Raw genomic sequence first — 25,036 nt, 5'->3', positions numbered from 1 at the left:
CCATGTATCTGCTAGTCTAACCAGAGTGCACAAGAGAATGAGCCAACCATGTATCTGCTGGTCTAACCAGAGTGTACAAGAGAACGAGCTAACCATGTATCTGCTGGTCTAACCAGAGTGCACAAGAGAATAAGCTAAGGATATATCTGCCGGTCTAACCAGAGTGCACAAGAGAACGAGCTAACGATGTATCTGCTAGTCTAACCGGAGTGCACAAGAGAATGAGCCAACCATGTATCTGCTAGTCTAACCAGAGTGCACAAGAGAACGAGCTAACCATGTATCTGCTGGTCTAACCAGAGTGCACAAGAGAACGAGCTAACGATGTATCTGCTGGTCTAACCAGAGTGCACAAGAGAACGAGCTAACCATGTATCTGCTGGTCTAACGAGAGTGCACAAGAGAACGAGCTAACCATGTATCTGCTGGTCTAACCAGAGTGCACAAGAGAATGAGCTAAGGATATATCTGCCGGTCTAACCAGAGTGCACAAGAGAACGAGCTAACGATGTATCTGCTAGTCTAACCAGAGTGCACAAGAGAATGAGCTAACCATGTATCTGCCGGTCTAACCAGAGTGCACAAGAGAACGAGCTAACCATGTATCTGCTGGTCTAACCAGAGTGCACAAGAGAATAAGCTAAGGATATATCTGCCGGTCTAACCAGAGTGCACAAGAGAACAAGCTAACCATGTATCTGCTGGTCTAACCAGAGTGCACAAGAGAACAAGCTAATGATGTATCTGCTGGTCTAACCAGAGTGCACAAGAGAATGAGCTAATCATGTATCTGCTGGTCTAACCAGAGTGCACAAGAGAATGAGCTAAGGATATATCTGCCGGTCTAACCAGAGTGCACAAGAGAACGAGCTAACGATGTATCTGCTGGTCTAACCAAAGTGCACAAGAGAATGAGCTAACCATGTATCTGCTGGTCTACCCAGAGTGCACAAGAGAATGAGCTAACCATGTATCTGCTGGTCTAACCAGAGTGCACAAGAGAACGAGCTAACGATGTATCTGCTGGTCTAACCAGAGTGCACAAGAGAATGAGCTAACCATGTATCTGCTGGTCTAACCAGAGTGCACAAGAGAATGAGCCAACCATGTATCTGCTAGTCTAACCAGAGTGCACAAGAGAATGAGCTAAGGATATATCTGCCGGTCTAACCAGAGTGCACAAGAGAACGAGCTAACGATGTATCTGCTGGTCTAACCAAAGTGCACAAGAGAATGAGCTAACCATGTATCTGCTGGTCTAACCAGAGTGCACAAGAGAATGAGCCAACCATGTATCTGCTGGTCTAACCAGAGTGCACAAGAGAATGAGCTAAGGATATATCTGCCGGTCTAACCAAAGTGCACAAGAGAATGAGCTAACCATGTATCTGCTGGTCTACCCAGAGTGCACAAGAGAATGAGCTAACCATGTATCTGCTGGTCTAACCAGAGTGCACAAGAGAACGAGCTAACGATGTATCTGCTGGTCTAACCAGAGTGCACAAGAGAATGAGCTAACCATGTATCTGCTGGTCTAACCAGAGTGCACAAGAGAATGAGCCAACCATGTATCTGCTAGTCTAACCAGAGTGCACAAGAGAATGAGCTAAGGATATATCTGCCGGTCTAACCAGAGTGCACAAGAGAACGAGCTAACGATGTATCTGCTGGTCTAACCAAAGTGCTCAAGAGAATGAGCTAACCATGTATCTGCTGGTCTAACCAGAGTGCACAAGAGAATGAGCCAACCATGTATCTGCTGGTCTAACCAGAGTGCACAAGAGAATGAGCTAAGGATATATCTGCCGGTCTAACCAAAGTGCACAAGAGAACAAGCTAACGATGTATCTGCTGGTCTAACCAGAGTGCACAAGAGAACAAGCTAACAATGTAGCTGCTGGTCTAACCAAAGTGCACAAGCAAACGAGCTAACGATGTATCTGCTGGTCTAACCAGAGTGCACAAGAGAATGAGCTAAGGATATATCTGCCGGTCTAACCAAAGTGCACAAGCAAACGAGCTAACCATGTATCTGCTGGTCTAACCAGAGTGCACAAGAGAACGAGCTAATGATGACGTCATTTGCTTGTTCATACAATAAATTGGCTCATCTAAAAGGACCTTTAGGCACAGTCAGCTTTTCATTTTAGCAAGGCCTCCCTCACACAGGCGTTTGCACAAACGCTGTGTTTCTGTGGTTTCAGCAGCGCAGACATGCGTTTGGTCAGCTGAAAACACAGCCAAGTAAGCTGAATGCCAGGACTGTGAGGGATGCCTTATACTCACCTAGCAGGCACTGTCCGGGTTCCTCCTACTGTTCTCCGGCGTTACCTCAAGCTTCCGGGTACTTGTCATCCCCCGTTAGCATAAAGAGAGATTTTTTGTTGATGCTGACAAGTACCCGGAAGCCTGCAGCAGCGCCTGAGAGCAGCGGCAGGGACCTGGACGGCGGCAGCTAGGTGAGTATTGCTTTGAGGTTTTTTTGTAGGTAGTGTAGCTAGTGCTTGCGTTTAGCACTGTCAAAAACATGGTACCATTTCAATGGGCGCCTGCAACTGAAACCAGCCGAAGATAGAACATTCATCGCTGTTAACCCTTTCCAATCCACTAGCTGATGTCCAAAGACCTCATGATTTAAGGCTGTACAGCTCCGATGTTGGAAGACGTCCGTCAGGGTTCTCTTACTTTATATTGCCAGCCTCTCTGCTGTCGGAGTCGATCCAACATGTCACCTCATGCAGTACTGGCTTTAGCCAGCATATAGCGCCATTGTATAACAGCAGAAAAAGAGTAAGCCCCCTAGAAAAACCAGGATACAAATTGGATTGGAAAGGGTTAAAGTGCAGTGTTGAAAACGCTGCGTTAATGCTTGTGTGAACAGCCCCATTGAAATGAATGGGAGCGCAACGCTAAAAAGGCAGCATAAATGCCCGTGTGAGGGAGGCCTAAAAGGCTCATAACGCTACATTCCCTTTGCAGTGCCCGCTGCAGAGGAAATGATGACCAGTTGTAGCCTCAGCTGCCCGCCGGGCAGACTTCGAGTGAAAAGCTTTGGCCTTGCTGAGAGAACACTCTTTAACAACTCCGAAATGTATCCTATGATTGTAGAGCCGGTATTCCGGTGACTGGTCATCCATCCCTGGTGGCCATCGGTTCTCCACTGCGAGGACCATGCCAGTCTCTTCTAGAAGGCTGAGCTGCAGTCACACCTCATCATTAGCATTTAGTATTTCAGCATTGTGAATTCTCTTTATATTTCAGGAAGCCTTTATTATCTGGGGTGTTTTTTGCCTTTTGAATGTTTTTGAGAGGAGATCAGAACTCCTTCAGGAAACCCACGCAAGGATGAAATTATTCACCTGTGTGCGCGAATTAGCCAGTCACTGTTAACTTTCACAAATATGAGTTATTCTAAAAAGACATTTTTGTTTGCGTTGCCTAGGTAACCCGCTACTTCACCGAGGATTTCATTTTCAATGCAGCTATTTCTCAGCTAATGAGTCTAAGCAACATACTCTCGGTAAGTGCATCTGCTCCTCCAGTTCTCCCTCCTTTACCAATGTGCGACTCTGACCTGCCGTCATTAATAATGCCACTGGGAGGATTCCTCTCCTTTTGCCCCAGCTTTATAGCAAGAGGAACAGAATGTTTTGCGTTGCTTTGTGTTCAAGCAAAGAGCGGTTGGAGTAATATTGTACGTTGTTCTACAGAGACATGAGACAAATGTATTACTCTCCGCCAATGTTTTCCCTCTCTCCTAGGAAAGGGTTCTTTGTTTAAAAGCAGAAAAAAAAGAGTTTGTAGGCTTTCAGTCAGCGACATGCGTGGCTTGTTTCCAATACCATTAACTCTCATGTATTGCGGTCAAGAGCAAGCTTTAGTTTATGAACAATACAGACAAAACGAAAGTTTTTATGGCAATACAAATGTCCTTCACAGTTTGCATGAACAATATATAGATAATATCCGAAGCTCTGCAATGCTAGATCTGGTGACAGGGAGCAAGAAGAGAGCTCTTTGAACACATGGCGTTGTGCTGTATGCTTTATTGCTATCTTTTTCCTATTTTCTACATGCACTGCCTTACATATTTCTGAAGTGAGTTGAAACAAAGTGACTAGAATCATAGAATGGTAGAGTTGGAAGGGACCTCCAGGGTCATCGGGTCCAACCCCCTGCTCAGTGCAGGATTCACTAAATCATCACAGACAGATGTCTGTCCGGCCTCTGAAGACTTCCATTGAAGGAGAACTCACCTCCCGTGGTAACCTGTTCCACTTACTGATCCTCCTCATTGTCTAATATCTAATCTGTGTCTCCTCCGTTTCAGTTTCATCCCATTGCTTCTAGTCTTTCCTTGTGCAGATGAGAATAGGGCTGATCCCTCTGCACTGTGACAGCTCTTCAGATATTTGTAGATGGCTATTATTAAGTCTTCTCTCAGCCTTCTCTTCTGCAAGCTAAACATTCCCAGATCTTTTAACCATTCTTCATAGGACATGATTTGCAGACCGCTCACCATCTTGGTAACTCTTCTCTGAACTTGCTCCAGTTTGTCTATGTCTCTTTTAAAGTGGGGTGCCCAGAACTGGACACAGTATTCCAGATGAGGTCTGACTAAGGAAGAGTAGAGGGGATAATGACCTCACGTGATCTAGGCTCTATGCTTCTATTAATACATCCCAGAATTGTGTTTGCCTTTTTTGCTGCTGCATCACATTGTTGACTCATGTTCAGACTGTGATCTATTAGTATACCCAAGTCTTTTTCACATTTGACTACTGAGCGATCTCTTGCTTAGTACTTGGTTGTTGGCTGTGTGTACGCGGGATGACTATCACTGAAAATTGCTGTTTCAATCGATTACTTGGGCGATAATCACCCCATGTAAATGGTACTTTAACCCAGTAGTGGTCTACTAGACATATTGTAGGGGCCTTGACTCCATTAAAGAGTCACAAGTGCCCTCTGTAACAAAGGCAATAACTGAGTAGCTCTTCTGTTCTTCATGATTAGGCTGAATAATTACCACATAGGAGCGCTCATGCCCAATTATCATCCTGGGGAAGACATCTGTGTGATCTGAAACTGCCTTTTCCTGGGGGCCACGCCTCAGGCACATGAGATCCAATTGTAGGCCAGCAGTTTGTTATCACTATTCTAATCATACATTCTCACAGCTTTTTTTTTTTATTTAATTTTTTGTTTTCTATAGCATTTACCAACATTTGCGAACAACCCTATCATCAGTGTATAAGGTAATTGGAATAATCAGTTGCATTTCCTTAACAGCAGTAATTGTGAATTAACCAAGTCCTATCATTTAGTATTTGGAAAGTGCTCACTACAAAGTTACTGCGGCAGCACTCCATTATGATCAAAGGAAATCTTAGATAAGTGTAGAAAAGTTTTCAAAGCCATATCCCAGGCTCCCAGTCTCCATAGAACTGTAGTGAGCACCATTCTATCCAAATGGACAAGACTTGGAGCAACAGTGAATCTTTGCAAAGGTGTCTGGCTTGTTAAAAGCAACTTGTTTAGGAAGTCCTAGGAGAACATCCAGAGATCTACAGGCAGCTTAGCTACATTCACAGTTAGTGACTTAGGAAGGTTCTGTGCACACTTCGCCGGAGCCCTATGTTTGGCACATAAGTCGGCACAAGTGCCCAGCATATACCTCAGTCTTAGCCATAGAGATTTATTCACCCAATGGAGGCCAAAAAGACCATCCGTTTTGGTATACCTTTTATCATTGTTTAGCAGATCATGCTTTCCTATTCAGTGGGTCACCAAATTAAAAACTATACTATAAAGTACGTGTTTTTTACAATTTGAGTCAATGGGCAACAAATCTTTCTTCGTATACCTTCAATGAAAGACTGGGGCGCTGTGTGAACACAAGCTTACATACTGGGCAAAATTGGAATTCGTAGGACATTGTCCACATTGTCCATCATTTACAAAAAACAAGCCATTTAGGATAAATCTGTATGGGCTGCTGAATAAAAAGAATCATTTCAAAGAAGAAAGTCACTTTATGTCTATTGTAAATGCAGCAGTCCCCAGCAATACTATTGTAGCGGCAGCCTAACATGAGGTCAGGTAGTGTGACCGGGGAAGGGTTGTGCATGTTTAACTATGAGTTATAGAAAACTTTACTACATCATCGTCTTCATCAGTTGCGTCCCCATCACAATTATTGTTATTGATGGCATGATCGGTAATTGCCGTTCATTGGATTTACACAGTGCATAACGACTTAGCATCAGGATTCTCCTTATTCATTGGGAAGGAAACACCTCCTGCAAGCAGTGGCGTCCATCAGATACCCAATCATTCATCCATGGTTTAGTAAAATAAAGGTTTGTACAGACCTCTCTAGACTGGATTTACACTTATTGATTTGTTCTACTCATTTATATAGCACATACATATTCCACTGCATCACTAGATCTTGGCGGCTGTCACCATTGGGATCCACAGTCCTATTAGTATGTTTTTAGGAATATTGAGGTACGCAGAAAAAGCAAAAGCAAACATGGGAAGAGCATACAAACTCCATGCAGATATTGTCCTTGGTCATTCCTGACCCCAGTGCTGCCAGGCAGCAGTGCTAACCACTGAGCCACCCCGATGTACCACTAACAGTTTTTGATGCATCTTTTTGAGCTAATCAGAGGAATGGGTACAAAAGACAGCAGTATGTGGTTAATCCTTCCCGTTATACGTCTTTTTGGATCACTCCTGGCTTTAGTTGAAATAGATCTCCATCAAAAACTGCTTGTATGAATCCAGCCTTCCTCATTTCTCAAGCACAAGGCTGCACACTGCATGACTTCTGCAAAAGGAAGAATCTGAATCCCCAACGCCTTCCTCAGTGATCACATAGGGGATAGCATTGCCCTGCATGCCTCGCTGCTGCATAGGGAGCAATCAATGCCTGTTAATAATTTATTTAGTATGCCTGCAAAGCATCATTTATTCACTGTCACGTCCCAGCATGCTCCTCGGCGTCCACGGCGTTCTGGACCTTGTAGTCCTATAACAGTCTCAGATTACAGATCCCAGATGTGTCTTCATAAAGGAGTGTGCACTCTCTATAACTGCATATAGACTGTTTGGTCATCTGTCTATAAACCAAAGCTGGATCGGATCACACAGCAAGATCTAAAACACAAAAGCAAATCTACCAGACAGTCCAAATTGATACAATTTTGCAAAGGAGAGCTGATTAAAATTAATCAACAGCAAACAGAGTGAAACACTAAGGCCTCATGTCCACGGGGAAATTCGGGCCTGCACGGATTCTCCATGCAGAATCCCGCAGCAGGTCCCTCCTTTCCCGCAGACCTGAGGCCCGAAAATACCATTTTACTTACCTGTCTGGACGCTGCAGATCTGCTTCTTCGGCCTGGCTTCGGATCTGCTTCTTCCGGATCTTCTTTCTTCGGGCCGGCAGATGTGCTCGGCACGCCGGCAGCGTGCCGCGCGCATGCACCGTGCACTCTTTTTTTTTTTTATCTCCTGCGCTCCCGTGGCAGAGCAGAAATTCAGCTGCGGGTGTGTCGCGGCTCCGGATGGATTCCATAGGCTTCAATAGAAGCCTGCAGGAGCCCCACACTAAAATGGAGCATGCTGCGGGTGTTTTCCACCACACGCAATCCGCGCCTCAGGGGAAAATGACATTCGCAGGTATTTAATTACCTGCGGGTGTCCAATGCATCCCTATGGGGCGCGGATCACACGTGCGAGTGATCCTCTGCAGATATTACCCCGTGGACATGAGGCCTAAAACACTCACCTCAGTTTCTTCAGTCAGTTGGTTGGCGGGGATCCCAAGTAGGGGATCCCCAGCTATCAACTATTGCTGAGCTATCCTGAGGACCCCCTAACCTCCAGGACGTAAATGGTACATCCTGTAGCATTAAGGAGTTAAAGGGTCGCTCCAGCAGTAACACATTTTTTCATCCCTGCATCTCTCACCTGATTGTCACACTCTGGACGTCTCCCTTCCATGCAGTGCAGCCTCCTGTTTGCTACTTATCAGATACCATCTTGAATTTTCGATATCCCCATACTATTTCTTCCTGTATGCTGTGCTGTCACTGTCCCATGATGCATTTGTATAGTATCATGGGCAGCTATAGCCTGTACCATTTCTGTCTGCAGTGAGGACAGTGTAATTATTATCTTCTATATTCTTTTAACCCTTTCCAATTCCATTAGTATGTTACAAAGTGCATTAATATGGCCATACAGAAGTGTATAGACCCACTTGATTTTGTGAGACAACCCCTTTAATGCTATGGTCACAAGGCACATTCCATGTTGTGTTTGTTTTGCGCTCATTCTGCCACCAGAACCAAAGCTAACATCTGCGGCTAGGCGCTGTATTTTTGCTACGGATCAGCATGTGGATTTAGCTCTTGTCTATGGGCAAACACCACGAATGGAAATTCTATCAAGGATCTGCGCTAAAAAGTGACATCACTACAATTTATTTCTGTGATGTGTATCTGAAAGCCATGGCGAGAAAAATCTGCATAGTGCAAAAAGCCACATTGCAAACCCATTCAAATGGACGAGGCCCGTATTGTAAGTGCATGTTGGTGCAGATTCTGTGCCAAGATCTGCCCCCAAAACAACCTTTTGTACATACGCTTAAGACTCTTTGCAGCTCCTGTATGTCCACCTTCCACCTTCAATCCTGACAGCGCACTGCTCCGGGCTGCGGTTGGCTCAGGCATGACATCTTCTACTTGCTTTAGGCCTCATGTCCATGGGTGGATTTGAATTGTGGAATCCACAGTTCAAGCCGCCCCCAGGAAAGCATGAGTGTCCGCACTTGAATTTACACATGCAAATTTGTTTTCCGGAATTGGAATGCAGAAAACAAATCGCAGGAAGTTCCATTTTAGTGTGGATTCCGTGCGAATGGTTTCCTTTGAAGTCGATGGAAGCTGTTCGATCTGCGGCCCGTCATTGACATTACGGACAGGCCGCAGAAAAGCAGAAGTTTAAAAAAAATTAAATAAAAAAATGTACTGCATTTCTGTACAGATCCGCAGTACAGAAAAAAAGAACACCTGGACAGGTACACAGGGTCAGGGTCAGATTCCGTATGCGGGAGCCCGCAGTGTATGCAGGAGCCCCTGGACATGAGGCCTTACAACGTTGGAGATCCCAGCAAAGAGAGACGAGAGCACCCACTATTGGTAATGTGAGTGCTGTTATCTAGTGGAGACAGGGGGACAGACGGAAGGATAGAGATGGGTAAGGAAGGACTGAAAAGGGTAAATGTCAGCAACAGAACTGTTCAAACAAGTGACGTGAATGAAGTTGAGCAGTAACCCACAGCCATGCACAGGAGCAGCACAGTCCGGGGAGGGAAATACCCCGACCCACCTGCTAGCCGCACAGTGAGTACGACACTGTTATAGACTAGGGATACAGACTGCTTGGGGAGACCTATTGTGAAGGCCGTATACATCCACTTCAATGGTCCGTTTATGGAAATCGCTAATAAGTGATTACGGACACTTTGATCAGTAATGGCTGACGCAACTACTCTTCTTCTGCTACTTTTGTGGGTTTAAAATCTTTTTTTGCTTGCTCAAACTTTCAGCCAAGCCGATCAACAGGAGCCGTTGGTGACATCAGCCGCTTGTGTTGTGCTGTGTCAATGCTGTCTGCTGACTGTCTGGGAAAGCCAATTAGTGACATTACCCGTGACCCACCTGCCTGGGATAATGTGCTTTTATGAAAGGGCACAAACTTGCTTACATCATCAGGCTAATTCTCCTTACTGATTAATATTACCGTGATGGTTGTGACCCGGATTAGAGTCCTGTGGGCTTAAATGTGAAGATATATTTATAGAAAAGTATCTACAAAGTCATAAAGTGGCTGCAAAAAGGTGCAGAACTCTCTGATGTCTGATGAATAGTTAGGCAAGGGAGCAGCTTTAGCACAGCAAACCGCGAACAGTCCTCGATATGTTATACCCTAACCCCTTAAGGACCAGACACTTTTTAGGGATTTAACCCATGTGGTGGTTTTACTGCCCAATTTTTTCTCTTCAGCTACCAACATTATTTTTTCGCAGATTTTTTTTTCCGTTTTACTAGGTCTAAAAGGTTAAAAAAAAAAAGTTGTTTTTTTAAATTGTAGTAGTTTTTTATTATTAGTTTATTTATGCTAAAGTAAAGTACAGGAATGGGTTCCTCATTTTGTTTCAGACATTTTGATATATAGCTTGTATAGTCTCGGATTACAAGATGCATATAGCGGCAGTTTAGGTTGCTGTCGGCGGTGGGTCATTTTCTTATATATATATATATAATTCTTATATAATTTGTATTTTTTTTATTTTATTCTCTAATTTTTTTACTTATTTCTTTACCATCTCTGTCCCCCATGACGTCATATTAGCCCTTAATTAAAAAAAAATATTTTCTTTTAATTTTACACTTTTGCACTGTAGGAGCAGCATCCATCGAAGCCCTAGTTACAGGGGAAAACATGGCCCTGTAGTGACAGTAGTCACTAACAGAGCTGATCCTGGCAGTCACATAATCGCCTGGTTGAAAAACTGTGGCACTTCTGACAGAGAGAGGGCAGAAGCGGTTAAAAAACGCTTCTGCCTTCTCCTCTAAGTCCTCGGCAGTAACTGACAGCTGAGGACCCGACCTGCTCTGCTACATTGCAGGAGCTTTAATCCCGCGCCGTATTTTTACCATCAGCCAAGATTAAAGCCCAGGACCAAACGGCATAAATTTACGGCTCTTGGTCCTTATTGGTTTAAAGCAGATCAGTCTCCTGGATGTGCAGTCCTATGTAAGGGCAGCATATAAGGAACAGGTCTATTTCCCTATCAGCCAAAATAGCACATAAAACATTGTGCCTTACGGGTAATAAGTGCAGGTTGTGTTCTCATGTCATGGGTTGGGTCCACTGGTCTATTTAAACACATCATTGACCACTGCCCGCTACGTTTTCACTGCTTGGTGACCATTTGCAGCCCTTCATGGACTTCATGTCCCCCCATAATGATGGGATATTCCAGCAGGATAATGCATCGGGCCCAAGTTGTCCAGAAATGGTGTGAGATGCATTCTGGCGAGTTCCTACAAATGGTGTGACCTGCACGTTTTCCCTGTGTGTGCCTCATTGAGTATTTATGGGTGCAGTGACTTCCTGCACCTACAAATACCAGAAGCCGCGGGTGATTATCCAGACGGCATGGCTCAACATCCCCCTAGATATCTCCCGTCCACTGTTAGAATCAATGCCACAGTGACTTGCTGCACTTCACCGGACTAGAGGGGGCCTTATACAATATTAGTTCCTGTCCCGTGACTTTTGGCACGTTAGTGTATGTATGGCCAGCTTTACATCACCTGCATTCCTATAGGCACTAGTTGTAGCAGGTAAGAGGCAATCTCTTCTGCCACCCTGGTACCCTGGTCCTACTGTTGCCGTTCGTATTTTGGCCTCATCAAATATAAAACCTCTTTGTTTCTGCCTGCGTTCTGCTATTCTGATGTCATTTGTTCTAGTGTGAGCGCTCAAATTAAGACTTCTGCTAACAGAAGCGGTTGTTCACAATGCTCGGGTATATTGTTGGCTTCATTTAGAAGCTCTTGTTGAAAAGCTGAAAGCAGATAATAGCAAATTACGCGAAGGTTCTTGCTCCCATTGTGCGCTCTCAACAGCTTTTCTAGTTATTTTTTTAATACATGTAGATAATAATTTTCTCTGCATTCCATAATTATTACAATGGGGGAGGTCGGTGATGAACCGTGAAAGAACAGACATCTATAGCACAGCAATATGTAGCCGCAGCTATGGAGGGCCCGCTGTTCTGGCCGTGTCGTCGTGTTAGATTTCATGTATCTCTCATTAAAGAGCTATTAACTGTAAAGGGAATGGGGAAAGAAATGTTCTCTGCTGCGAAGAGTTAACATTCTGCTATTCTGGGGAGGATTATAAGGAACATTTACGGGAATATTACTGTGACATTGGTCTTTATAGTAGATAAATGGTATAAGAGGTGGTGGAAATATGACAAGGCTTTAGTACTAGATCATCTCTTCAAGGGCTTGTCTTATCTGGCAGCCCATTTCCTAAACAAGAGGACTCTTCTTTGAAGAAATGCTGAGGAAAAACTTTAAAAAGGGCATTTAAGAGCCTTCACCCTCTGGAATCCAGTTTTAGTTAACTGTAGGTGCACCTTTGCTGGTACTTCTGCACTTATCACATAAACATTCTCAGGCTTCGTGATACTAGAAGGCAGCTAGATTTAGTTTGGTGATTTTGGTGAATGGCCAGCGTGGAGCCGGATTCTGTCATGTAAACAGATATAGCAATGCTTTCTCACACCCAGGGATCAATGAGTAGAACAGGTTGCCACAGGAGGTGGTGAGTTCTCCTTCAATGGCAGTCTTCAAACAGATACAGGACAGAATAGGCGATCAATATCTGATCTGTGGTTGTTCCATCGCTTGAGATTTCCACCGATCATCTCATTGAAGGAGCTGCAGTGCTCACACGAGTGCCGCCGCTTCTTCATTGCTTCCATCTGAGTACGCTTGTACTGCAGAACCCCTTATTATTGATAGTGGCCATACTGAGTACTTGTCCCGTAGAAGTGAATGGGACAAGCCTGTAGTGCTCAGTACTTCAATCAGCTGGGATTCTGAGAGGCAGACCCCCTCCAATCAGATAATGATGACCTATCCTGAGGATACGCTATCAATTTTACAAGGTTGGGTAACCCTCTTAATGGGGCTCCTTTCAGACCCGTCATTAGACTTGACATTCAGCACTATTTTTCTTTTCAAAATGATGGGCGCCAAGACAAAACTCATCAGACCTCATTATAAGACAGTGAGGTCCACAACGATGTCTATGGTATCCATACTGGTTTCTGAAAATGCATGTGACCAGTGCCTAATTATGCACCTTAAGGCTGGGTTCACACGGGACGGAATTGCCACGGAATTTCCGTGCGGCAATTCCGCCCATGGCTCCTAATCCTGGGATTAGCCAGCCATGTGGACGAGGTTTTACAAAAATCTCATCCACACGGGGCGGCCAATCCGTTGTAGCAAAGCCGAGCGGAAACGGACATGCAGCGCGGAATTCAATGCTGTGGCATGTCAATTCTTTTTTTTTTTTTTTTTCCAGCTGCGGCTTCACTCCTCTCTATGCGGAGAGAAAGCCACAGCAGAATGTCTGTGGCCGAACCGCTCCAAAACCCGCTACGAAATGCCTCGGGTTTTGAAGCTGCGGAAATCTTGCGATTTTTCTGTGCGGCCAAGCCGCGGGATTTCCGTCCTGTGAGAACCCAGCCTAAGGGTGAATGCCCATGGATGGATTTCTACCAAGTTTACCGCCGCGGAAATATGCACGTGCCTTCCGTAGCTATTAGATTCTATTGAACCTAATAGCCTTCTGCCTGTCAATGCTCACATGCGGAATTCTACTGCAGATTTCTGCAGCGGGAAATCGCGGGATGTTTTATTTGCCGCAGGTTTATGCCGCAGGAGGTCTCCATTAATATAGCATTCATAGAGACCACAGAAATCCGCGATCACCAGCAGGCACTTTTTTGTTTTTAATCGCAGTACTCCGGCGTAAATCCGTGGCCGTATCCCGTGACGCTCGTGGGCATGAGCCCCAATAGAATATATTTTCCAGCTCACTAACAGAAAAAGATACAAAGTCATAGGCGTCAATATGTAACACTTCTATTGGGCATTCAAGTGTTGACGAGCTCAGGCTTTTAAGGTGTTACTGAGCCAAGCAAAGTAAATGTTTATTTAAAGCCATGTTCCCCATTCCTAAACAAAATGAGATCCTCACCCCTCATGGGTCCCCTCTGAGGTTGTGTTTACAGACTGCAGTCAGCCTGGGCACAGGACATCACAGGCTGCTGTAGCCAATCCCATAACTCTGCAAACAGTCCAGAGGTGCAGCTTTGGACATGCGGGCAGTCAGGAAAGGTGAGTGTTGGATCTTTGGTATGTTTGGGCATAGGGAAATAGAAAATAGAAAAAAATAACTCAGACACCCCCTTTTACAACAGCATAGAATCTTAGAATGGTAGAGTTGGAAGAGACCTCCAGGGTCATCGGGTCCAACCCCCTGCTCAATGGAGGATTCACTAAATCATCCCTGACAGATGTCTGTCCGGCCTCTGAAGGCTTCCATTGAAGGAGAACTCACTTCCTGTGGCAACCTGTTCCATTCATTGATCACCCTCATTGTCTAATATCTAATCTGTGTCTCCTCCCTATCAGTTTCATCCCATTGCTTCTAGTCTTTCGTTGTGCAGATGAGAATAGGGCTGATCCCTCTGCACTGTGACAGCTCTTCAGATATTTGTAGACGGCTATTAAGTCTCCTCTCAGCCTTCTCTTCTGCAAGCTAAACATTCCCAGATCCTTTAACCGTTCCTCATAGGACATGATTTGCAGACTGCTCACCATCTTGGTAACTCTTCTCTGAACTTGCTCCAGTTTGTCTATGTCTTTTTTAAATTGGGGTGCCCAGATCTGGACACAGTATTCCAGATGAGGTCTGACTAAGGAAGAGTAGATCTCACGTGATCTAGACTCTATGCTTTTCTTAATACATCCCAGAATTGTGTTTGCCCTTTTTTTCTGATCCATCACATTGTTGACTCATGTTCAGTCTATGATATATTAGTATACCCAAGTCTTTTTCACATGTGCTTCTGCTTAGCCTAATTCCTCCCATTCTGTATGTGCTTTTTTCATTTTTCTTGCCTTCATGTAGTACTTTGCATTTCTCCTTGTTAAATACCATTCTGTTAGTCGCCGCCCACAGTTCTAGCTTGTCTAGATCTTTTTGAATCCTCTCTCTCTTCTCTAGTGTTAGCTATCCCTCCTAGTTTTGAGTTTTTGGCAATTCCCTCCTCCAGATCATTTATAAAAATGTTGACCAACACTGGGCCTAGGACAGAGCCTTGTGGTCCCCACTTAATACTTTCTTCCACTTGGATGTGCAGCCATTTATGACCACTCTTTGAGTACGATCACTCAGCCTGTTGTGAATCCACCTAACAGTTGCCTTGTCAATCCCAGATTTGGTCATTTTTTCAGTAAGTATGGTATGTGATACTTTTTGAATAATGTTTTACTAAAATCAAGATAAACTATATCCACCGCATTATCCTGAGGAACCCAGTCGATAATTCTGTCATAGAAGGAAATTAGATTTGTCTGGCCTGACTTGTTTGTTACAAACCCATGGTTAATTACTCCATTTTCATCCAAGTACTTGCATGCATACATACATAGGCATGAAAAGAGCTTGCAGTGCTCACACGAGCGCCGAGGCCTCTTCAAACAGCTGTTTGGTGGAGGTTCTCCATATCGGACCCCCGCCACTCTTATATTGATGACCTATACTGATAATAGGTCATCAATCTCTTAGACCCAGAAAACCTTTTTAAAGGGTTTAGAAAAATAAGGCTGCTTTCTTCCAAAGAACGCCACCCTTGTCCGAGGGTTATGTCTTTGATTACAGCCATTCACTTCAATGGAGCTGAGCTGCAGTACTACATATAACCCTATGGACAAAGGTGGCACTGTGTTTCTAAGAAAGTAGCCATGTATTTTCTAAACCCTGTCTGTTGTTAAATCCTATTACAATTATGACTATATCTGCCTAGTTATCATGAAGATTTTGTCTCAGGAACCCCTTTTTAAAAAGAAGCTGACCTGCAACCGGTTGATCGCTGGGTCTCGGACTTCTCTAACCCCCAGCAATCAGCTGTCTTTGCCAGTGGAAACTGACGCTGGTAGTTCATTTTCCCTGCAGCCTGATTAACTGTGTAATATGTGAACGGGCTGTGTAGGCCAGAGGGAATCCCCTCTATTACGTCCATATGCTCCAGTAGGTTATATAGACAGGGGTTGTCATCGTAAGACAATCCCTATAAAATTCTATATGAACCCCTCTCTCTCTTACTCTCCCCCCGCTACCCCTCGCATGCTGCTCAGGCGAGTACACAGTTACTCGATAAGACTGCTACTCGATCGAGTAGCAGCCTTAAACGAGCGTGCCCGCTCATCTCTAGTTACCGGCTGTTTCTGGCAGCTGATACCCACTACAAGAAGCCACGATTCACGATCGGAGATGCCTCCAAACACGGCTGTTTGACAGCTTATAAGCTCGGTCATTCCTGACTGCAGCATGTAAACCGTCAGCCAGAGAGGGGGGCCCTTTGACTCACCATCAACGTCCCCACTTGATACAATCATGTGGTGCCAATGGTTTACATGGGAGCCCTGGGCCTGGTGAGAGCTGCCATGTGTCTAACTATATTAAGCCCTGCTTGTGTCGGGGCATAATAATATTAAAAATACAATATACTGCAATACTGAAGTATTGCAATATCTTGTAGAAGCAATCAAACATTTGCAAGTTCAGGTTCCCTAAGCAGACTAAAAAATAATGTAAAATTTAATTCAGTTTAAAAGAAAAAATGAAAAAGGTGTAAAAAAAAATCCAATTTTTCCCAGAAAACAAAAAAGCATAATTGCTGTGTACGAAAACACTTGATCTCTCACAGTATTGCATTATTTATCTCACACTGTGAATGCTGTCAAAAACAAAAATAAACAATGCCAGAATCGTGTTTTAGTGGTCACCGTTGTCTCTGAATTAAATTTGAAAATCAAAAAGTTGCATGTATGCAAAAAAAGGTAGCGATATAAACGGCAGCTTGCCCTGCAGAACACGAGCCCTCATGCAGCCGCATTGAATGAAAAACGGAAAAGGTTATGGGGCTCTAAAAATGACCACAAAAAGCATTTTTATTTTTAATAAACGTTTTTAATTTAAAAAAGAATAATAAAGCAAAATAAACTCTATGAACAGAGTGCGGTCATAGTGGGACTGACCCGAAGAATGAAGGGAACGTGTCATCTTTATGTGGTACATTAACCCTTTCCAATCCACTGTCTGACGTCTGAAGACATTATGATTTAAGGCTGTACAGCTCCGATGTTGGAAGACGTCTGTCTGGGTTCTCTTACTGTATATTGCCAGCCTCTCTGCTGTCGGAGCCTATCCAACGTGTCACCGAATGCAGTACTGGCTTTAGCCAGCAGATAGCGCTGTTGTATACTGGTAGAAAGAGAGTAAGCCCCCTAGGAAAACTGGGATACAAATTGGATTGGAAAGGGTTAAGGGATACAACTCGCCAAGCTAAAACAATTGTTCATGTGGTTATGGCAATCGAAAAGGTTGTAGCTCTTGGAAGGCGGAGATGAAAAACGAAAATCCTCGAAATGGGTGGTTAAAATTCTTATGGAGGGTTAGGAAGGGTTAAAGTTCTTTTGCTCATCGGTTGAATAGGTCTGTGGTGACGAGTCTGGAGCAGGTACCGTGCAGCGTAGGAATACATTAGCCCGTCTGTGCGGCAGGAATATGATGTAATGCAGATGCTTCATTTTCACGTCTGACACTTTTGCTCTTAATTTTCAGAACAGAAGACTCAACCCTCAGCGAGCAGAGAGCACTTTTTACAGTCATTTATCATCATTGCAGTTGACATTACTTGCTAATTATTTTTAATTAAAACTCTTTTCGCATTTAGTAATGTGTTTGTTTTGCATTGGATAGTCCCTTCCATGTCTGCTTTGTGATGACAGCGCCCTCTTGTGTCTGTCAATATATTATGGAGGATTTTTTTTTTAGTATTAGCTTTTCAACAGCAACTTATAGTATTAACTATATGTATACTGTAACTAGAACATGTAATAACAGTTCAGCCACATCAACCTCTGTGCAAACATCCCGCCAATGTCATTAAGAACTGTCTTCAGAGTAAAGAAGAACAGGGAGTCCTGGAAGTGATGATATGGTCTCCATAGAGTCCTGATTTCATCATCATCTGTTCTGTCTGATTACATGAAGAGACAGAAGGATCCGTGCAGAGCTCTCCAATATGTTTAGAACATTCTCCCTACCAAGTCCTTTCAAAAACTGGGTGCAAGTGTACCTAGAAGATCTGATGCTATTTTGGAGGCATAGGGTGACCACATTCTCTCTTGATCATTCACGTTGCATTTTGTTAATTGACCAAAAAACATGAACATTTCTATTTCTGAATTCCACATCTGCCTAAGGCCTCCTTCCCACGAACGGATTTACGCCGCGTAAATCTGCAGCAAAAATCCGCTGCGTTGCCCCCTGCTATTAGGTTCTATTGAACCTAATAGCACAATGCTCACGGTGCGGAATTCCACCGCGGAATTTCGCACCGTGAAATCTCCCGTCCTCACCCGCAGCATGTTCTATTTGCTGCGGGTGTACGCGCTGACGGCTTCCATTGCAGTCAATGGAAGCCGTCCGTTCACGCTATCTCCCGCTGCCACCAGCGGAAGATAGCGTGAAAAAACGCTTCCCCGCCTACCGCCGCGCGTCATATGACGCTGCCCGGCGTGTCATGTGACGCGGTGGGCGTGTCACATGACGCAGTGGGCGGGGAAGCGTATTCACGCTATCTTCCGCTGGTAAGTATGGGGTCTCTGGGGGGCGCCGTGACGGGCTTCACTGCGGAATATTACGCGGCGGAGCCCGTCACGTTTGTGTGAAGCCGGCCTTAAACTTTTTCACAGTACTGTATGTATATAAAATAAATATTTACACAAACCCAATTCCAAAACAAAGTTGGTAGTTTGTGTAAAACGTCAATAAGTGTAAAGAAAAAAGAATGCAAAGATCTGGAAATGTCATTTAACTATATTTTATAATTTATTGCTTAAAGCCGGCTGCATACGACCGGGTTTGAATTGTGGAATCCGAGATTGTCGCCCGCATGGATGATCCGCGGCATTCTGCACCAATTCAAACCAATGGAGCAGCCGCATGTCTGCTCACACGAGCGGACAGCGACTACGATTTTCCGTTCACGGAGGGAAAATCGCAGCATGCTCCATTTTCATGCAGGCTCTGCACGGACAGCTTCCATTTAAGTCAATGGAAGCCGTCCGACCCACGGGCCTTCCGCGATTCACATTTGTAAAAAAAAACAATCTGTACTGCGCATGTCTGACGGCTCGCCAGCCGGACCAGCCACAGTACAGAAAAAGACAAGAAATGATGTGGATGCCGGCCAGGGACAAAGTCGGATTCCGCTGCGGAATTTCGCATTCTGAATCCGACTTGTTCGTGTGCAGAGGTCTTACAAATATCGGAAGGTGAAAGGGAGACATTTTTCCATTTCATTAAAAAAAAAATTTACTCCTTTGGAAATTGATGGCAGCAACACATCTCACAAAAGTTGGGGTGGAGCCATGACTACCATTGTGCAGCATCCTCTCGTCTGGGAAGTGAGGAGATCAACTGCTGGAGTTCTGGGAGAGGAATGTTGTCCCGTTCTTGTCTGATGGAGGATTCTAGCTGCTCAACGGTCCTGGGTCGTCTTTGCCGGATTTTCCATTTCACAATGCACCAAATGTCATCTATTGGTGAAAGGTCTGGCCTGCCGGCGGCCGGTTCATCCCTGGCCCTAAAACCACCCTGTCACTAACCCTGTATACTGTACAATATAATACCATTAATAAGGGAATATTGCAAATGCAGCAGGTTGGCACACAGAGGGTCAACATAACGCCCATCATCTGTGACAGGACAAGATTGCTTCAATATGTTTGTTCGGCGTATCAGAAGGTGCACGTTGGCTGCGGGTTGTCTAATTTGTATGCAGCTTCTGATGTCTTAAGGATCAGTGTGAGATCTGAACAGGATGTTAGTGATGAAGCCTGTTTATTAGAAGCCGAGGATTCAGTTTGACACTTGAGTTCCTGGCACATTTTGTACGTACTGTACAGCTGATGATTGGGTTGCGTTTATCTCATTTCTGCGGGTCCGTATCACATATTATTTATTAGATCTTCTTTACTGCAGCCTGTGTTCTCACCGTTAGGAAATCATTTCCTGACCAATCTCCGACAACGCGAAGCCAAGCTTGTTTCGTAGAACTATAATTACTTTTCTGAAGGAGAGAAGAAGAAAAGTCAAACCTCCGCAAATATGTATATGATGTGCAGAATAAAGTATAAAGATGGGGGGGAGCGATACAAGCTCATAGAGAAATAGAAGATTGGATATCGTGGCTTTAGGTTTCTGGAGATGTAACCACTTGGAACACGTTTGGGTGATACTTAGGCTTTAAAAATACTAATGGACGTGGAATAGGATCAACTAGGAGTACTCAGTAAGATTATAATGTCATCGTAGAAGTGGAATGAACCAGTGGAATGAAATTGATAACCATGGACAATGCGGGCAATTCATATTCAAGAGACACTTGATTCAGTTTTGGCCAACATGTTGGAAACCTAGTCTCTTCAGTCAAGTCTTGTCTTAGGCCAGCTTCCCATGGCTGTCATATGGCTGCTTTCTAGGGTCCATGTTGCCTCCATTACCCCTGTGGTCCAACTGAATAAAACTTTGGTCACCATAGGTGTTCTATGTTTGGTTCCGTAGAACCATGAAGGATGCAGGTATTGGAAGAAGTTTGGGTGTTACCTAGGCTTTAAAATACCATTAGATGTGAAATAGGATCAACTAGGAGTGCTCAATAAGATTATAATGTCATTATAGAAGTGGAATGAGCCAGTAGAATGAAACTGATAACCATTGAGGATGTGGGCAATTCACGTTCAGCAGACACTTGATTCAGTTTTGGCCAACATGTTGGAAATCTGGTCTCATCAGTTAAGTCTTGTCTTAAGTCAGCCTCCCATGGCTGCTTTCTAGGGCCAATGTTGCCTTCATAACAGCTAGACCCTGTGGTCCAACTGAATAAAACTTTGGTCACCATAAGTCATCTGTGTTTAGTTCCGTAGAACCACAAAGGATGCAGGTATTGTAGTCTAGGAGACATGTGACTAACAAGACACCTCTTTGTCATTTCTCCCAGCAATCTTCTGCTCAAGTCGTTCAGCACAGCAGAGAGTTTGAAGATGCGTTAGCAAGCCTCATCATTATGATGTCACCCATGACCCCACATTTGGCCTCAGAGTTATGGAAAGGTAAATCCTATAAAGTGGATACGCATGAACACGCCCCTATAAGCCGTTCATGTATGTAGTATGATAGTGAAACAAGACCCTTTTATATGGGACGCTTCTGTACCCAACAGTCGTTCCTGCTTTCACACAGGCGCGATGATCATTCAGTCAATGGAGACAGAGCGGGTTGGCGATCACTCCGGCTGCCTGCCTCCATATGCAGTAAACAGGCTGTCCATGGATGACTGATTGCCTGTTTATATAGGTCAGTCGTCTAATTTTTATGCCTCCACAATTTGAACAACAAACGATAAGTGAACGAATTATTGTTCAGTCGCTGCAAGCATTTACATTCCCGTGACCAGCAAGAATCTGAACAATAATTGTTCCTAAGGTCCATCATGACTGGCAATGTGATAGGGAGTAGACACTTCTATTTAATTCAACACAGTAATAAAAGAGCACCGGCTATTATTTGAGCTCATTGCCATTGGGAAGTTTAAGGCTGACCCTACCGAAAAAAGAGTGCCCTCCAATTCCCACACATCAATTAAAATTGTGGTTGTGATGGTTTCAGATTATAGGCTAGTTCTTCTGATGTACACTGACGTGTCAAGAGTCCTGGGACAGGAACTAAGATCATATAGGACCCCCTCTTGCCCAGTGAAGTGCAGTAACTCAATGTGGTATTGATTCTACAAGTGGACGGAGGATGTCTGGAGGGATGTTGAGCCATGCCGTCTGGATAGGTGCAGGATGTTGAGGTCTAAATGGACCTCACCACCACATCCCATAAATGCTCGATTGGGCTCATGTTGGGTGAAGACCATTTATAGAAACTCTCCAGTATGCTCCTAAAACCAGTTGTGGGCAACTTGGGTCCAATGGCGAAGCGCATTATCCTGTGGGAATATCCCATCATTGTGCGGGTACATGAAGTCCATGAAGAGCTGGAAATGGTCACCAAATAGTAAAACATAGTGGGCATCGGTCAATGACGTGTTTAGGTGGACCAGTAGACCCAGCCCATGCCATGAGAACACACTTCACACCCGTATGAAACCACCAGCAGCCTACACAGTGTCTTGTTCCTAATTGGGGTCCATGGCTTCTTGAGGTCTGCACCACACATGAATCCTACCATCAGCCTGAAAGAATTAGTACTGTTACTTATTGGACCACACCTCATGTTGCCAGTCTAGTTAGCAAGCTATCGAGCCCAGGTGAGGCACTGTGTCTGGTGTCATGGACCTAACTTTTGTACTCTGGTGGGTCTTCTGCTCCCATATCCCATTGAAGCTAGGGTATATGTATTGGGCTTCCTGCACTAAGTGTGATGTCAGCCAGCGTCACTTGTCTGTTCACATACACAGTTCTAACCACGTGCCACTGGTCGCAATCATTAAGCACCCATGGATGGCCACTGTGCTATCCATTGGGTGTTAATTCCTTCTATGACATTTTCCCAGCACACACGTGACCCTGTGGATCACGGAATGTTAAATACCCACGCAACTTCAGAAATGTAATGCCCCATCTGTCTGGCACCCATTATCATGCCTCGTTCAAGGTCCAAAAAGGACCCTTTCACACCGGCAGGGTATTTACGAATTCCACAGCTAAATCTGCTGCTGCGGATTTCCATTCCCGTTACCCACATGTGTACATGCGGATTTGGGTGCAGAATTGTCTTCGTTTTCAGCTGCGGAGTGCAGAAATATTCTCCCCGTGTGAATGGGGCTCTAAGTCACATCATATTGCCTTGAGCATGATGCCCCGTATTCAACCTCACAATTTGTACAGGTGGGGCGTTCCCAATCCGACACTGAGATAGTGCCACTTCATAATCCATATACACACTGCTATGCCATGACTTTTTCATGTTGCTGTATATCAGTACTTTATTTTGACAGTTTGCGTCTTACAAATGTCTTTTAAAGTAAGCCGTGTCGGACGTCTTAATCCTTATACACAACATCTAATCAGTCTTTACGTTTTATAGGTATGGGACATGTGACTCATAAACTGTGCACACAATATGATTGGAGCAGAGACGTCCTCTTACAGACCTGGCCTACGCTTGACCCAGAATACTTTAATCAGCCCGACATGGTAGATGTTATAGTACTGGTAAGTCCTCCTACATGATACAGGGTCAACACGCTTGACCAAAATTTGACATACAGAGTTGATTCACATTATTATGGCCACCAGCTAATATCCAGAGTAATCGCCATATGCTGCACAGACAGCAGCTAGACAGGCTGTGAGTGACTCAGTAAGGTGCCAGTAAGTTGTCTAAGGTATCTGGAGCCATTTTGACTGTACCCCGCAGTTACTGGAGTTTGCATGGGGGGGAATCCATAGAGCGAACATAACAATGGAGGTGGTCCCACATGTGCTCATTTGAATTGAAGTATGGGGAATTAGGGAGCCAGGAAAGTACTTGGGAGTGTTGGTCATGCTCTTCCAACCACTGTTAAGACTTTCCTAGCCATGTGGCGTGTCTTCTTGTCTTGCTGGAATATCCCATCTGCCCCATGGAAGACAGACAGCATGTATGGGTGTAAGGGATCTACAAGGATGGACTCCTAAGCAAATGTGTTTAGAGTGCCTTCCATATGGATGAGAGGCCCAGAGAATGTCACGAAAAAATTTTACAGACCATAACGCTGTGGCTACCGGTTTGTGTTCTTCCAGCAGTGGTTGCAGGGTGTTCTCTGATGTTTCTTGCCTGATACACCATCCGTTCGATGAAGAAGAAAACGTGACTAATCAGAGAAGGCAACCCTTTGCCAATCAACAGTGGTCCAATTCCGATATAGCCATGCAAAGCTTCTCTACTGTAGCATATCGGCGGGCCTCACGCACCTTCATTGCCAACGTTCACCTCTCACAGCAATGGCACGTGGTGCTGCTCAGTTTCCACATCAGTTATTCCCAATGGTGCCATTTGCCACTCACGATATACTTTCAACACAGCAGTGGTTCAAACAGTTCACTATCTGCACGGTTTGAGTAATACCGCCACTATCAGCCCGAAAGCCAATAATCATCCCTTTTTTGCAATTCTGATAAATCGCCCCTTTTACCCATGACAACAACAAGTGATATGTGAGCAGACAGCTATTGCGCACCTTATATACCCACCAAGCCAGACCACCACGTGACTTCCTTCATGGGCTACGCGCTGCCGATGTCGAAAGTAAGAAGCGGTCATAATAATGTGACTCGACTGTGCGTATCCTTCCAAGGATTTGTTATACCTTATAGATATAATATCCCGTCATCTGTTTTGCAGATTAATAACAAAAACTGCGGCTCAGTCTGTGTACCGTTCACAATATCCCGAGACGCTGAGAAGGTGCAAGACATCGTCATGCAGAGCGATCTTGGCAGAAACCATCTTCAGGGACGGATTATCAAGAAGATGATTCTCTCTCCGCGGAGCGCTCTTGTTAACTTCCTAGTGCAAGAATGAAGATGGTTATCGGAGACCGCATGGAGTTGGCTCCGATCCTGCCGTATCCTTGGCATCTGCTCATTCAACTATTAAGTGTCCATATTTATATGCAGGGATTCCCAACAACATGTCTGAGCTGCTGACAAAGACCGTCCTTACAAATGGCACAGTCATGAAACTCCGGAACTGCGATTAGAGCAACCGTTCATTGTAATTAGAGATAGAAAGACTCATTTACTCCGTCTACAATCACTACCAACTATTCATATTCCTTCATGTGATATGATTGTATCTGGGGAGAACCAAAAAGCTAATAAAGTTCATTTTTAAAAACTCCAGGTAATTATATGAAAGGGCACGTGCAGTGATGACTGGTCATGTGTATGTCCGTACATCATATGAATGATCCTCTGGAAGGTTTCATACTATGTCATTCACATTACAACAATTATACTCCATGCATAAATCCATAGATACATATGGTTGCAGACAAAATGAGCAACGACTTTGTACATTA

The 25,036-nt window shown here is 44.4% G+C and overlaps 1 protein-coding gene across 5 annotated transcripts in view; it reads left to right on the top strand.

Moving 5' to 3' along the window:
* Positions 1–24,834, top strand: part of LARS2 (leucyl-tRNA synthetase 2, mitochondrial) — a 182,194-nt gene extending 157,360 nt beyond the window's left edge. For all 5 annotated transcript variants that reach the window (XM_066584753.1, XM_066584757.1, XM_066584754.1 and 2 more), the window contains 4 exons: positions 3,443–3,520; positions 20,966–21,077; positions 23,059–23,186; positions 24,358–24,834. In XM_066584753.1, coding sequence (XP_066440850.1) covers positions 3,443–3,520; positions 20,966–21,077; positions 23,059–23,186; positions 24,358–24,537 — 498 coding nt within the window. In that variant the 3' untranslated portion in view covers positions 24,538–24,834. The remainder of the gene's footprint in view (positions 1–3,442; positions 3,521–20,965; positions 21,078–23,058; positions 23,187–24,357) is intronic.
* Positions 24,835–25,036: the final 202 nt, after the last annotated feature.

Source organism: Eleutherodactylus coqui, chromosome 12 (assembly GCF_035609145.1).
Source record: "Eleutherodactylus coqui strain aEleCoq1 chromosome 12, aEleCoq1.hap1, whole genome shotgun sequence".
Taxonomy (NCBI): Eukaryota; Metazoa; Chordata; class Amphibia; order Anura; family Eleutherodactylidae; genus Eleutherodactylus; species Eleutherodactylus coqui.
Note: the sequence above shows the minus strand (reverse complement) of the source record. Positions and strands in the feature narration are given on the sequence as shown.